The following is a 16,456-nucleotide window of genomic DNA, read 5'->3' as shown; positions in this document are numbered from 1 at the left end:
CATGCAGTCAGTTCTAGAAAGAGACTTGTTTGCTGTGAATTTACTTCCTACAGTGTGATTCAGGAGCAATTATACTCCTCTTGCTTTGACTTCTAAAAGTGAGGTCAGATTTGAGGTCTTATTTACTGGGCGGGAAATGGAGTGGGCTGCACATTTTTTGGTAGTCCCCGGACTTCTCCTGTCTTGCCTTCTTTCTGTTGATTTTCCTCTGTACTTGTTTGAATTAATTTTTAAATAGCTTTCTTTTCTGTAGCTTCACACTCTTGCCCTTTAAGTACTGTTTGAATTAAGGGGATGTACAAATAAGTGCACATTAAATTGTCCCAATTTTAATGACAACAGACAGGCATTTGGGGACTCTGGAGTATTTCCAAGCAGCAGCAAAAGCGTTGGGGACAGGGCATTTGCTGAGGTCTGGATGGTGGAGAGCCTGGAGGACAATGGCTTTGTCCCAACATCTGGGGACAAGGTTTATTCCTCCTCCCATGGGCATAACTCTCCCTGGCTTATCACAGGGAGCAGAAAGGGGCAAGAGGTCCCCACCAAAGGGCCAAATGAAGAGCTTAGCAAGGTGACAGGGGCAAACTGGAGAGGCCCTCCTCTCTGAGATGCTGCATACCTTCTTTTTAAATCTTCAAAACAAAACTCCTATGCCAGCTATCCTGGAGGCTGAGGCAAGAGAAGCCCAGGAAGACTCAAGAGTTCGAGGCCAGCCTGTGCAACACAGACAACACAGGGAGATCCTGCCTCAAAAACAAGGGAAACCCCTCATGCTCACATTAAAAGGAAAGAATCAGTCTTTCAGAGAAATCAGATGGCAGCTGCGGAAAGTCCTCAGCTTGGGCTGGGAGCTACAGCAGAGCAGTGACATGGAAAAGGCCTTGGGTTTGATGCTCAGTACCAAAACAAAATGAAAAACAAAACTAGACAGAAAATTTTTAGTCATGGGCCAAAGACATCAACATCAAATATGGTTTCTGAGGCAAAGTGGTTGCCATGCCGTGATGCCCCGCAAGCTGTGGAGAGATCGCTGATGGGCCTGGGATAGCACTAAGCAGAAAGGCACCGAAGGACCAGTGATGCAGGGAACAGCCACACTGGAACCCAGAAACTGTGCACTAGTAGCTTAGCTTTGGAAAGGGACTTGCCCTAGGGAGATGTGTAAGACATGGAGAGCGGGGGCTGCGTGTAACACAGGCAGAATCACTGGGAAATATTCTTTCGAGTACAGAAGAACAGTACCTAAAGGTTCTAATATATACATGTGAGAAACTGTGTTCCTGAAGTTTGAGGAGCAACTTACACCAAGAATGTACATGTGCATGTGCTCACACACACAAATACACACACACACACACACACACACATACACACACACCATTGTCCAAACTGAAAGACACAATTGTTGTGTGTCCCCACAATACTATCTCCTGATTTCTCTGTTAGGGATTCTTATTAAAGAGGGAGGGAGGGGGTCTGGGGGTGTGGTTCAGAGGTACAGTTGTCTAGCATTTAAGGTCCTGAGTTCAAATTCTAGCACTGCGAAAGAAGAAGAAGACGAAGAGGAAGAAGAGGAGGAGGAGGAAAAGGAGGAGGAAGAGGAAGAAGAAAAGTGAAAACCCTAAGAAACTGATTCTCAGATGAATTTTTTTGTTGATGCTTAAATCTTAGTAGACCTTTCCTCTCGTGTGTTAAAATCACACATGCAGGCAGCACATATGTGGAGCATGCAGCACCTCCAGTACATGTGTTAAGTCTCAGCACTTTTGCAAAGCTATGTCCAGGCTTCAGTGGAAATAGGCACTCACCCCCGGTGGCTTTGAGCTTGATGGTCATTAGTTCCTCAGAGACCTTGCCCTTTTTGATAGCTTGTGCATTGAGAGGACATCCAGATAAGCTGTGAAAACAGAATTTACACTAACATGTGAAATGCATATTATTTATGACAAAAATTAAAAAGTTTCATTCACTATCTATTATTGATGTTTTTGTGTATTAATTATACCATGAGCCATAGGCTTGTTGTAGAAAATAACCAATAAATACCTATTAAGCCAAAGGCAAAAGGCTCTCCAGTAATGGAAAATGTTTTCTGTGTTTTTTTCCTTGAATTGAAGTACAGATATTCATTGCTACTACACTACCATGATTTAATTCACTTTGTTAGCGGATGCTACTCTGCTGCACTTGTAAAAGTGCCCTCATTTTTGTGGTGGCCACTTTATGTTCTGTAAATAGAAAATTGTACATGTAGGTGATGAATAAGGATTTCTCCTGACTGCTCAGAATTCCACGAAAAAGAAAGCCTAACCTCGCCTTCCTGTTCGCGTCCAGAGTGTGGTCTGCGCTTTACATAATGACTCAGCGGAAGTCCAGAGTCCTTCACCACTCTCCCTGTGGCAAATTCAGTCCGAATATGGGAATGATTTAAATTCTTTAACCACTGAAACATTTTTTTCATTTAAAAAAATATCTCCAGCCCCAAAGGAGAACAATGAAAGCTGCTGCCGTGTGTGCAGGCAGAGCACCGGAGCGTCTCTTCTCCTCGGTGGCACTGCTCACCCTGCTCACTGACCACTCGTGCTCTTCCGCAGGCTTCTTTCCTTTCATGTCGTCTCTTTTATGTAAATTGTACGAATGTGATAGTAACAACATTGAACAAGACCTTGTTTCCATCAGCTATGATCAGACAGCTGTGCTGCTCCGAGTGGCCATTCATTCTTTTTCATTTTTGTGGTCTTTGCATAATCAAATTTTAGATGAGAATGAAAGTGACCATAATCAGCCATTTAAAATATAGTTTCACACATAAAGCCCTCGTGTCGACCTGAAGTTTGTGATGCTGTGTACAATAGAAGAAAATATTTCTGGAGCAAAGCCCTTAATAAATGGGAGTCAGTGTCTTTCTTAAAGAAGAGTAAATTATGTTACACTAAGGTTCTACAAAATATGAGCAATAATATAACACCTGATACATAGTAATAGGGAATATTATAGATAGTAAGTAGCTTGTTCAGATTTGGCAAGTGGTGAATTATTTTATACAGGAAGGAAAAAAATGAGAGACACAGACTGAACTCAGAACAGTGCCTTCTGTTCTGTAAGCTTCTATCGATCATGATTCAGATAAGCTTCACGATTATAGTCTTTTCTAGAGAGTTGGCACAATTTTATCTTATTGTCACACGTGTGTTCTCAGCACTTGGTCACGGATGGGAAGAATGAGTACTTGGTGAGGTGGAGTTTTAAAGGTCCTGTAGTGAGGATGTTTGTAAACTAATGGATGATAGTAGCATTTCCTTAAAGCCCCCCTCACCCCCTGGGCCAGATGGCTCTACTTTGTCTAGACCACTTGAAGCATAGTTCTAGGTTGATAAGCTCTCGTGTGAAAGTTAATGAAGCAATTACATGATGTCTCCAATTACATGTCTTAGAACCAAAGTATACAGCTAAGTTACAGTGTTAGGGTTTTGATTTCAAAAATGCTACTTGGTACTTGGTATATTTCAGTGTAATTATATTCTTCTGGATATAAAACAAATTTTATTTTGTTTGATTTTATTTTTATGGTACTGGGTAAAACAAATGCTAAATTTAAAAAACTGAGCAGGAAAAGTATTTCAAAGTTCTTTATCCTGTTGAACTTGGACTTTGGCATGCTAAGGGTTGTAACCTTCAGGGTATGGATACCATATTGAAAAGGCAGAAAAGTTTGCCCTGTATGACTCTGCCCAATCTGCAGCTCTGTTAAGGCACGAGAAAGCAATGCGAAGCCATTTCTTCATCAGCCTTTATAAGACAGATGGTAGGTGACACAGTGTAGGGCACGCATGGATGAGGACCTCTGTTCCTGAACATGAAATAATGCTCTAAATTCTATTTATTTATGTTCATTTATTTACTTATTTGGCATAGGGCATCACTAGGAAGCTCAGACTGGTAGTGCTCTTCCTGTCTCAGCCTCCCCAGCACTGGGATTACAGGCGTGCACCACCATACTCAGACTCGATGGGTAGCACAGCGTGTGGTACTAGGATCCAACCCCGATCCTTGTGCTTGCCAGGCAGGTGCTTAACCCGCTGAGCTATTTCCCCAGCCCTTAAATTCTAAATAAAACTGCGAGGCAATGGTGAATCCAAGCTTGTCATGGAAAATAAACCAGAATGGCAATGGAGTGCCCATCTCTGACAAAAGGAAACAAAAAAGGGATATAAATGGAGGACCATTCAGTAGTGAAAAAATATATATATCTGTATATACAAAGTAGTTAGCATAGATATACAGCTACTTTCTCTTAGTTCAATGAGAAGAAAGTTTTGAACTAGTAGTGTTTAGACAAGATATCGTCTGCATCTTGTACTATGAATAACTACTACAAAGACAACAATATGTAATGTATTAATTATTGTAACTGTCCTACTAACCTGTTTTGAAACTGTCTCATTGCTACTTCTTTCTCAAAAAAACTAATATAAAGAAAGAAAGATTCAGATTTTCTTAATAGGCACATTTCAAGGACAACCATGAAATGAGCCATTCTCGAAAGGCTTTCTTTTCTGATTCCACTAGTCTCTATCTTAGAAATGAACTGTCAAAGTACCCTAACTTCACTCCTTTGTGCAGGGCTCATAAATAAAACATCAACATTTTCCTGAAGCTTCTCTGTTTTATTTTTTATTCTGTGACACTGATAACCCTGAGAATGCACTCTCACACACTTTTTTAAACTTTGACACAGGCTCTCACTAAGTTGTTAAACTATGCTGGCTGGGCTCACATCTGCCATCTCACTGCCTCCTTCTCCTAGAGTGCTGAGATTATAAGTGTGCAGCATCACTGAAGTTTAAACCAGAATGATGAACACCAACTCACAGGAAAATAAAGGGCTCAAAGATGGGAGAGGCACGAATCCTTTAGGTAGAATGTGAAGCCAGGACTGGAGCAAGTGATTCCTGCCCACTGTGGCCTTGGTTGAGACAAACAGTACTCAGTGATAAAGGTCTGCGAGGCTGTGAGGGGCCTTCCGGTCTCCTCTGCCCCTGTTCTACTTAGTAGTCAGGATGTCTCTTGCCTTCCGGCTGCTGTGGATCTGTCACATCCTTCTAGCAGCAAAATAATTTTTGCTGAAATTTTTGCCTGAAACTCAGCCAATTCATGAAGGTGGGGGGAATGACACAAACAGGTACAGCGAGAGTTTACAATTACATACCAAAATAGAGCCGATAACACCACTTGGAACTGAAGTGATCATCAAAAGACAGAACCATATTCATTTAAAAATAGCAGCAAACACAATATTTTAGAATACCAAAAACACACACACACAAATGCACAGTCCCTAGAGCACTTGAGAGCCATGTAGGATATTTTCAGAACTAGAACCTCATTTTTTGTTACTTAGTTGAGTCAAATATCTACTTAGCAAGGTTCAGTGTTTTATCAAAAGCACTGTAACTAATGACATGTAGGAGGGCTTAGCCCCCTACCCTCAAAGCTATCCAGGTGACACCCAATGACAACAGCAGAACAAAACGACAAAAAACAAATGTTACCTTCTGTGCGTGACGAAAACATTATTTACATGGCCCAGCCCATTGCAGCCTGGCAGGGGACAGTGGGGCAGTTCTTGCTTGTTCAGTTTCCAGGAGAGAGCAGTCCCATTGAGAGGATTCTCCTTCTGTCTCTTGGCGGCCAGGGGACATCCTGAAGCAGTCCGGTGTGACGTGTATTTACCTGATATGTGACCTTGGCCATCGCATCCTATTACAGGACATCTAGAGAGACACAGCGGAGATGTCACCAGCTGGGAAACAGGCAGAAATAGTCCCATACTATCCAGCGGGCAAGTCATGAAATTAGAGTTGCTCTCACGGGTGGCAAAACAGCATTGCTTCAATAGTAACAGTGGGCCCCAGGGCAATTTCCATGAATTACCTCTTCTAATATTCACTGCAAACGCACTGGGTAGAGTGGTGTTACCCCATTTTGTAGGTAGGAAAAATGAGGTTTGTAGGACTTCGCTGATTTGCCAGGCAGTTTTGGAGTCAAGTTCATAGTTATACATTTAAGCTTCAGAGTTGTTCACGTAAGCACTAAACTGCATTGTTTTTGGACAAAGTCATGGAGTATAACACGAGAACTATGTGGATCAGTGCTCCGTGGCGCCACACTTGGGGCACTACAGCTTTGGTGTGCAAATGTTCAAATACTGCATTTAGAAATGCTGTAGAGAAAAAAATTTATATTTCTGCATCTATACCGTGTGCGTTACACAAACCCTGGTAGAGTATTTCTTGGAAGAAATCCAACTTAGGCAAAATTTCACCTTACGTAGAATTCTAGTCTCAGGGAAATACTGCTATCTGTGTTATCCTACAGCACTTCCAAAAGGCTGCGTTCTCTGTAAAGAACTCAAAAAAGGGTAACCATCAGGGGCCTGATGGTGGATACAGCCTGTCTCCTCTCAGGTTCTACGGCACCCCAAACTCAGCTTCACCCCCTCAGCCAGCATAACACAGCAGCCGCTGACGCTTCCAGTCACGCACTTACTTAAGCTCAGGGTCTTCTTTTTCTTCCTTCGTAGGGGTCATTTTAACACTGCCTTTCCTCGCACGAGGGCAGCCTGACAAGCTAAAAGATAGAACAGAGAAGACCCCGGCACGACATCTTGTGACCTCGCTGCACGCTGGCATAAGGGCTTCCACCTCCCCGCGGCGAGGCCTACCTTCTGTGGGACGCGTAATTTCCGGTCACGTGACCTGAACCATCGCAGCCTGGGGTTGGACACCTGGGAAACACAGGGACAGTGTGTGGGTCGTGAGGTCAGGGGGTCACAACACGTTCTGATGGAACTGGACACAACCAGCAGCTGCATTGGTGGCAATTTTCTTTGCCTTTCCTTTCGGCTTAAACATGATTAGCTTTTGGTTAAGAACCCATTTTTGGGGGGAAAAAATCTAAAATATGAAACTGCTATGGGATGCTTGGTAGACAAAATACTAGTTGCTATCTATTATACATTCTTTTTTTAAATCTTATATTGGAAAGTACTAGAAAATCAGCCCACAACTTACTGTTGGGCTTCTGTCTCCATCATGTGAAGTTCTTATCTTTCATGTAACAAGAACACTTCTCCAGATTGTCTCCATGAATAATTTATCTCTCTGATAATGCCGTCCTACCCTGATAATTCATCAATTTCACATGAACACCGTGGTGTACGGGAACAGAAGCGATCTGGCGCTTGAATATGATTATCAGAGAACTCAAAGGATTTGCGCCTGTTCTCTGCTGCCCCTGGCTTCGGTTAGCTGGTCTTTGTGACAATCTACCCCTAACTATTACTGACAATAAAGCATTAAATTTGGAATAGATAGATAAAAAAGGAAGATAAGTACACTTCTACTTGGAATGTTGTGTAGGAATGTCTTTCAAAGTTCACTTCAAAACAAGTCTATAAAGATATTCATCTTTTTATTGCTTATTAAAAATCTCCAGTATAAATACAAAGAGGCCATCCCAAAATATTTGTTTTCTGAAGGTTTTTGTATAGGTCACCTTCATTTATTATTTCACATTATGCTTATCACTCAGCTCTCCACCCACACGAGGGTTCCAGTTGAGAAAGGCAATAATCTAAAGGAAATTCTGAGCACTCTCCTTTTACTTAAATTTAATCTCTATTGCTGGCGCTGTAGCTCAGTGGCCCAGTGCCTGCCTAGCAGTGTAAGGTCCTGAGTTCGATTCCTGGTACAAAAATCCCTATTAACTTCTATGGGATACTTTTGTATCTAATAATCCATGGGCACAAAAAGTTCAGAATAACATAGAAAATCATACTTTGCTTCTAGTTAATGGGAGAAACCTGCGTAAGTACTTAACCGTTTACAGACAACGCATATTCTCTATGGTGAGGAGACCTTGTGTGCTTATCTTTCTCAATTAATGGCTTTTAGTGAAACCCTGTTTTACAGGCATATTATACTTGTGGAGACACGTGTGCCAAATGGTTGGGGGTCTTTTTAGGAGATTCTTCTTGACTATCCAAGCAAGAGGCCAAAAAATGTCTTTTGTCTTGCATAAAAAAACCCAAAATATTGCTTGTTTGACATTGGCACTAAACACAAATGTTCAATAGTTCAAGGATCTCTCAGGCTACAGGATTTCAATATATGATCCACTGTTTGATTCTTCGTTTTGTTTGTATTTAGGACAGGGTCTACAGGGTGTACAGGGGCTCACTACCTATATTGGATTTGCAGTGATCCTCCTGTTTTCAGCCTTCCAAGTGCTGGGATTACAGGCATGTGCCACCACGCCCCGTCTCAATCCCTGTCGCAGTGTGCCCCGGGGGTGGGGGCAGCACGGCAGGCTGGAGATCAAATCCCAGCCGCTGCACTCTGCTGCACTTTGCCAAAGCAGGCGCTTTAGTCCACTGGGCTATCAGGCCAGCCTCTTGATCTACTGTTTTGAAGTAATATTTAGAGCAAATAAGTGAGAGAGCCAATAGCTATAATTAAGCTATGATTAAGATGTAGCAAAGGAAAATTTAAGATAATTAAATAAGATTCACTGCTTAATTGGTGAATTATTCATCACTACCTATGCTTCAGTGTAGAAAAGTTGATCATCAATAAAATGATTTCCAAAAGTGAAACTTGTGTTAACACTTTGAAAATGAGAAATGCACACTTCACAGTTCTCTTTCCTGTTTCTGGTAGTAAAACTCCAAACTTTTATGTTGGTTCTTTATCAAGGGTATACAATGGATTTAAGTTCTGGTTTATACTCTATGTAATGAGATAACAAGCAAATGAAAATTGTGGACTAAAAAAAGATAAAAATGAAAAATAAAATAAATAATAAGTGTTAACGTATCTGCCAGTCTGAGGTCTCATGACTGGGTGGAAATGAACCACAACTGTGTTTGGCACCCAAAAGTGAAAGATAGTTTTAAGACTTTTAAAGGCTCAGAAAGTGAAACACCATACAATTTGTTCAAAATTAGGTAATGGAAATGCTTTATCTTGGTTCATAGGTCTGGAATTAACAGAAAAAAAATACTGCATTTAGTAATTACTTCCTTCCTTTAAACATTATTATAATATACTGTATAAGGCCTCCAAAGCAAGCAAATGAACCAGATCACAATGTTTTGCTGTCATTGAGCTTCCTCATGAAAGATGCCTTGTTGCATTTAGTGCAGTGTAGCTTGCTCCTCGTTGGTCGCAATGATGCTGAATGACAAGGGTCCCCCACCAGGAGAAGGAAGGCCTGGAGGTCCAGGTTCCGCCTCCGACACTTACTTAAGCTCCTGAGAGTTGGCAGCCATGAGGGACTTCAGAGTCTTGTCTGCTAGCGGACATCCGGAAACACTACAAAGGGAGGGGAAAGGAGAAAAAGTACAGTACTGACATGTGCCAATCGGGTGCAGATGGCAGCGTGAGTGTGTCTCGCACTAAATTACTAGCTACTGGGAGCTGGGGACAAAAGTCAGGGTCTGGTTTGGGCTGTGCGACTCTGAGCCCACACTTGTGGTGCTGCAATTATTTCTGCCATGCTGAGATTTGCTGCTAGTCAGCTGAGTGGTTTCATTCAGTGAAACACTCCACCTCCAGAATTCGTGGCCCGGTGACTGCGGGCCCCGTGCATGCCCACAGCAGCATCAGGTGAGGGAAGCATAGCAGCTTCCACCGGCTCCCTGAAGGAAGCTAATCAGAGCGAGAAGAAGGAAGATGGGAAGGCGTCGTCACAGCCTTCCCACTGCAGAACCGCTCTACGGTAGTGTCTGGGGCAAAGGCGCCATTCCCACACGGTGAAGGCTCGTGCCCCGGTCCTTCTGGGTCCTCACGGGAAGCTAGACAGGACCAAAGCCCAAAATGGACTCCAGCTTTGGGATCTGCTCTAGCAGCCATTCCAGGCCAAGGAAGGGTGAAGGTAACAACAGCACGAGGCAGTGCAGACTTGCCCTGGGCACAGGTACCTGCGGTGAGATGCGTAGTTCCCAGTGACGTGGCCACTGCCGTCGCATCCCGGTGTTGGGCAGCTGATGGACAGAGAAGCACACCATTAGCGTCAGGCGCACTTTGCAGGTTCCTAGACTGGGACGTAGATCTTCCCTAAGATAAGCTGACACCGCACAACACGCAGAAGCTGCCACATTGAGGGTTGGCATCGGCTTTACCGGTAGACTAGCTAAGAGGCTAAGAAACACAGCACATGGAAGAGCTTCCTTAGCTGCCTGTTTAATATCCAATTTTCTGCTTCAAATAATTTAAGTGATGCTAACACGTATGTCTTAGATATTTTGTGGGTCAATAATTGACAGTGTTGCATTTCTTTGAAAGTACCAATGTTATAAAAAAAAACATTGGAAATGCGTGCTTTACTATGACAGCAGATCTTAAGAGGACTTGCAGCAATTTTACGATGGATCGAAGAATGACAATTTTCTAAGGTTTTGAGCAACCTCATAACTTAATGAACGTGCATTTTTATTAACGCATGTTGGCAGTACATAGTGATCACATTCATTGCAAGGAGCTGCTACACATGCCCAACTTAGCTTCACTTCAGAGACATTCTAGATACCACCAGTAGAAAAGAAGAGTATCCCATGGCCATTCTAATTCTGTAGGTGTGTGAATTCAGCAAAATAATCCAATATAGTACAGGAGACCATAATACTAGTGGGTTATCTGCAGGACTGGCAATGTCAGAAGTTGTTGACTTGAGGCTTTTACAGCTCAGAATATTAATATGGCTTCATGTTTTATACTTTTCTGTGTTTGTACTGTTCTGTTGGATGGTTAAGACCAAGATAAAGCAAGACCTATATGACAAAAAACGTAACTTTTGTACCTGACAAGGGGGATATAAATGGAGGACCATTTTGTAGTGAAAAAATATATATATATTTGTATATACAAATTAGTCAGGTTAGATATACAGTTACTTTCTTTTAGTTCATTGAGAAGAGAGATTTGTACTGATAGGGTTTAGACAAGATTTCATGTCTGCATATGGTCCTCTGAATAACTACTACAAAGACAACAATATGCAATGTATTAATTATTGTAACCATCCTACTGACCTGTTTCAAAACTGTGTCATTGCTATTTCTTTCTCAATAAAATTAATTTAAAAAAAAGATATCAATGCCCCCCCAAAAGAAAAATCTTTGACTCCAGTGAAAATGAGTATTTTAGGTGGGAAAGTTGCTGGCAGGCCAGAAGTAGGCAAGAAGCTCAGCTAGTACACTCTGAAGCAACTTCACCCGAAGCTGCGGTGCTAGTCCCGCTTCACTGCATCCCGCTTCACAGCTTGATTGGTATGGGAGCCACTAAGGGGGTTCCTCGGCACACTTTGGGGTGTGTCCGGGTGTGTCCTGGAGGGATGGGCTGGGCATACTCGGCCCCGGGCCCCTCCTCTCTGGCACTTTTCCTGCTTCACGACTTGAACTTCTCCGCTGTGCCCTGCAGTTCCACCATGATAACCGTGGACCGAATCCCCTGATACCTCGAGCATAATTACATGTCTCCTGTTTTAAACTGTGGATCTTGGGCATTGTGCTCCAGTGACAGGACTGCTGCCAGACACGTGTGTAACCCAAGAAACAGAGTCCTTCATCCCCAGTCAGACTAAGAATTGCCTTCCAGGCCATCTGTCAGAGGCGTGCGCCCAGCGGAGCCCCTGTGCTGCACTGCATCCCAGAAACTGGCCCTGTCCTGGGCTCCTTGCATATTTTAAAAAATAGTTCTCCTGAGCTGCTTTTCTTCCACGAGTAGACACTCTGGGTCTTCGGGCTTTGATTTTCTATGAGGCTGTTGGAAAGTCACCCAGTGGGAGTGCGCAGATCCACGCGGCCTACTCAGCGCTATTTGCAGCAGTGTTGGGAGCCAAGGGACTAACAGCAACGTCACTCCCATGTCTGATTCTCTCTGACAGCCTTCCTAGAGCGAGAGCGAATGTGCCCATGCAGAACACAGAATTCAGCCTTTCAAAGGGACATGTGAGGTGATGAACATTCCAATAGTTTCAAAATTGTCACTTTTTAAGTAGTCTTTTTTCCTGTGAGCTATTTTACAATCATTTTCAGGTAATCTGAAAAGCTAGGGCCATGAAAATGGTGAAGAGGTGTCAGATGTTCAAGCCTTGATCTAAGTTGCGTCGTCTAATTCTTTTGTCCCTTTTTCTGGATAGGACATCACAAAGGAAAGGGTGGATCATATGCACCACATTAAAGAAAATAGTAATAGTGATTAATTTAGAGCTGAGTTATCTTGATAGTGCCAGATTAAATGCAGAAAAAAAAATCTTATCTGAACATCACAAAACTGGAATATTTAGAGGTGAGAGATTTGTTTTAATTGCTTGCATTTCCAGCTTTGGTGTAACACATCGCCACCTAGCGTTCCCTAAATGCACTTCTTTTATTTTACTTTCTATTCTATTCTATTCTATTTTCTGTTCTTAATTATTTCTATTCACGTGCCCAAAGCAGGTAAAGAAGTTGCAATAATTTAAAAATGAGCCATAGAAAGTTTCCTATGAATATAATAAAAATGTACACTTGTTTAGCTGAAAATTTGTTACAATTTCATTGATAGAAAATGGTCAAAACCCAAAGAATTGGTAACACAGTAACATCAAAAGTTTCTGTTTAGAATTCAGATAGCTAGATTTAATTCCAAATCTACAGTGAAAATCTGTATATGTGCGAATAAGGGTTGGACGGTGGAAACGCCAAAATTAAAGGAAGAGCGAGGTAGCCCCGCGGCAGAGTCCCGGGCTCCAGCCCCAGTGCCAAGGAAAGAAACTACGTCAAAATTAAAGGAGGAAAAGTAGTTAGTTTCTTCAGTAAGTAGCGCATGGACACTACACAAATTGTAGTATGGCTGACAAAAGAAAACGTTCTTACCAAGCAGTTTCTGGTAAGCAAAGCATAACTATCTATTAAAAAATAGGGCTGGGGAGATAGCTCAGTAGAATAAGTGCTTGCCTGGCAAGTGCAAGGTCCTGAGTTCAATCCCCAGTACCACAAAAAATAAAAAATAAATAAAAATAAAGTAACTCATGAGGACAAGAGTATCACCATAAAAGTGTCACTTTTACAAAATAAATATAACAGTTATGGTAACATATTATGTTATATATTAATATATAGTAATGTGTTATATGGCAACAATATATGTTAATATATTAAATGTTTATTAAATATATTAAATATTATTCATTAAAATATATTAAATACATATATTAACATAAATACACATGAATGAGCGATAACCATCCCAGGCTGGGGTGAGGATCTTGTCTGTAACGCGTGTGACGTCGGAGGTCTCTGCTTGAGAACATACCACTACGCGCCAATTGTTCAAATTCTTAGGACTTTTTCAAATTATGCTGCATTTTTATCATTCAAAATAGAATCGCCTCCTAATAATCTTTTACATGATATTTAGTCCACAATAACTGGGCAATTTCCAATGATCTAATTTTAAAAAAATAAAAATTTTCTGGTTTTGAAGATATTTAAAAAATATCTTGTGGAAAGAGAGGCCACACAAAGATTGCACGTCGGCGTGGGAAGAAGCGTGTGGCTCACACTCGTGGCCACTTGCAAACACTCGAGGTCTGGTGGAAGCTGGAGCGCAGCGTGCAGAGGGCACGCGCCCGACACCAAGCACCAGGTGCACATGGTGGCACCGACTCCCCGAGGCTGGACTAAGAATACCCTCCCGGACGCGTGCCCTCTGCGGCCCTGTACCCGGCACCGGCACTGCGACGGGCTCCCTATCCCAGGCTCTGGGCCCCTGGAGGGCAGTAAGAGCAGAAAGCACGTAACAAGCACCGGTGCTGAGCACCGCGTAGAGAAGAGAAGGCGAAGACCATCTGCAATCGCCTCCGTGGGGGAGACGGAGGTGAAGGCTCCGGCGACGGGACACGCTGGGGATGGTGCTAAACGCTGATGAGAGAAGGTCCTGGAAAGAGGGTGGAGTGTCAGGTCTAGGACGAGCAACTGCTGCAGCCAGAGTCTCGTGGATAAAGGGCATCTGAGTGAAGAGCTGAGGGACGGGAGGTGAGTCGGAGGGCGGCTCCCTGCAGAGAGAGGGCCCTGGGAGGCCCTAGGGAGGGCGCATTTTGGGTGAGCTGGAGGTGTGTCAGGGGGCAGAGGAGGGTGGGAGGGAGGGAGAAAGGGAGGGAGGGAGGGAGGGAGGGAAGGAAAAAGAGTAGGGCCTGCGGGAAGGGGAGAGGCCACCGCCACTGTGGGCCGGGGAGTACGCATCCCGAGGTCCCAGTGAAGATGCAGATTGCAGAGTGTGGATGGGAGAGACCAGAAGTCCCAAGACTGAGGTCTGAGACATCGCAAACCTTCGGGGCGGGGCATGGGGAGGGGCTGCGCCTGAGTCCAGGAAGGGATTGAGTGAGGGGAGAGGCCCAGATGAGGGGCCCTAGAAACTAAAGGTCAGCAGTAGATCACAGACCATAGAAGGAGGTGGGGTCAGCGTGTGGAATCCCACTGTCCCGTCCACAGGCAACAAGGGAATCAAGGACCAGCAGCCAGAACAGGAGAGGGGTCCAGGGAGAATTTAGCTTGCAAGGTGCTTTGGGTGGAAGGGTGACAGTGAACGTCTGTTTGGCAAAGACTCAGGAGGGAGACTGAGTCACGCATTACTGACAACTTTCTTAGGAGTTTACCTATAAATGGGAGCAGAAACAGATTCTAGGCAGAGAGTCTCCAGGGAATGAGAGGCTTTTAAACCTGTATTTAGTGAAAATTTTTAAATAGGGATACATAGAACAGAGGGCATGAGCCCTGGTGTCGAAGTGGACAAGTTAGTGTTTTCAGATGTTCTTTAGTTGTCAGCCACAAATTTATCATGTTTGAGTATACCTGACTGACTAATAGACAAACTTTTGCATATGGAAAATAGTCCCCTGCATTTCATTAATCCACTCACTGTCTGCCCTTGGGTAGCCTAGTCTGTGTTTATTTTATTTTCAGTTTTAATTAAAATATAATCATTACATATGTCTTAAGGGGTGTAATGGGATGCTTTGATGTGTGCATTATGTAATGCTTAGATCTGGGTAGGGGGCCACGTAGCGCTCTGAAGAAGTCATGAAGGCTCTTCACTCTCCAAGGCAAGTAGCAAGGTGTGGTTATTTACAACCTCCCTAGACTCCCTGAAGCCAAGATTTAGATCTTCTAGCATGAATGGACCTCAAGCGGACAGCTTTCGCCAGCACATACACCCTTCGATGGTTCCATCTGACTTCACTTTTTAATCAACAGGTTGTTTCAGCTCTCTCAGCGTATGACCATACCCTGTAAGCTTTTTTTTTTTTTTTTAAACACCCATTTGGTCCAATGCATAAGTTCAGGTATGTGCTGGACATTTAACAGCTGACTAATTGAAATTTGTATAAAACCATCCTAAAGTCAACTGTATAAACCAAAGTATTATTATGCAAAACTAGGAACTTCAGTCCCTTAATTCCATAATCCTTTAGGACGCAGCAGTGGATAGCACTTACGTGATCAGCTCTTTTTTGAGATCTCTCGCATGCAGCTTGGGTTTAGGGCTTGGTATAGAGGCTTCTCCAGGAAACTTTTTCTCCTCTAAATTTTCTAGAGAGTTTACTATGTCTTTCTGGAAAAAAAATGAGAGTGAGAGAAGAAAAGGGAGATAGACAGAGATAGTGAGAGAGAGAGAGAGAGAGAGAGAGAGAGAGAGAGAGAGAGAGAGAGAGACAGACAGACAGACAGACAGACAGACAGAGAGACAGAGACAGTGGTAGAGGTAGAGAGAGAGAGACAGAGAAAGAGACAGGGACAGGGACAGACAGAGGTAGAAGTAGAGATAGAGATAGAGATAGAGATAGAGATCAAGATACAGAGACACACAGAGAGAGACATAGACAGACACAGAGAGACAGACAGAGACAGAGAGAGAAAGAGAGAGAATGATTAGAGAACTCTCTCTGAGCACATAACTAAATTGAAGTCATACAAATCAGATCTGAGTTGACCTACAGTTTTAGCTGAAAAATTGCAAAAGAAATGCATAGACCATGAGTAAAAGAATGTGTACCCTAATTATCATAGACCTTTATATCCTCAGTGAAAAATGAGAAATTGCAAGTGATAGAAACACCTTTGAAAAGTTCCCATCTTGGCAAATGTAACCTCAGAGGAAGTCCTTGAACACCATAATGAAGTTAGTACATCAGTACACTTTAAGTTGTGTTAGGTAACGAACACTTCCCGGCAAATTCAGGGATGGTTCTTTACATCTCCAGCAGCAAAATGTGAAAAATGCAAAACAAATGAATCAGATTTTTAAATGAAAGAAGTTTAGGTTGACAGAATGACCATGCTACGAAATGAGCAATCATGATTTAAATATCTAACAGTTGAAGCCCAACATGCATGCATTTCATTTCATTCTTC

General features: G+C 42.9%; 1 protein-coding gene across 1 annotated transcript in view; it reads right to left on the bottom strand.

The window, feature by feature from the left end:
* Positions 1-16,456, bottom strand: part of St18 (ST18, C2H2C-type zinc finger) — a 71,961-nt gene that overhangs the window by 13,028 nt on the left and 42,477 nt on the right. The window contains exons 11-17 of the mRNA XM_012515214.1: positions 15,541-15,656; positions 9,983-10,045; positions 9,306-9,374; positions 6,725-6,787; positions 6,550-6,630; positions 5,553-5,774; positions 1,809-1,897 (exon numbers count right to left, since the gene is read on the bottom strand). Of these exons, the coding sequence (XP_012370668.1) occupies positions 1,809-1,897; positions 5,553-5,774; positions 6,550-6,630; positions 6,725-6,787; positions 9,306-9,374; positions 9,983-10,045; positions 15,541-15,656 (703 nt within the window). The remainder of the gene's footprint in view (positions 1-1,808; positions 1,898-5,552; positions 5,775-6,549; positions 6,631-6,724; positions 6,788-9,305; positions 9,375-9,982; positions 10,046-15,540; positions 15,657-16,456) is intronic.

Source organism: Octodon degus, unplaced genomic scaffold (assembly GCF_000260255.1).
Source record: "Octodon degus isolate 3935 unplaced genomic scaffold, OctDeg1.0 scaffold00054, whole genome shotgun sequence".
In the NCBI taxonomy this organism is placed as follows: Eukaryota; Metazoa; Chordata; class Mammalia; order Rodentia; family Octodontidae; genus Octodon; species Octodon degus.
Note: the sequence above shows the minus strand (reverse complement) of the source record. Positions and strands in the feature narration are given on the sequence as shown.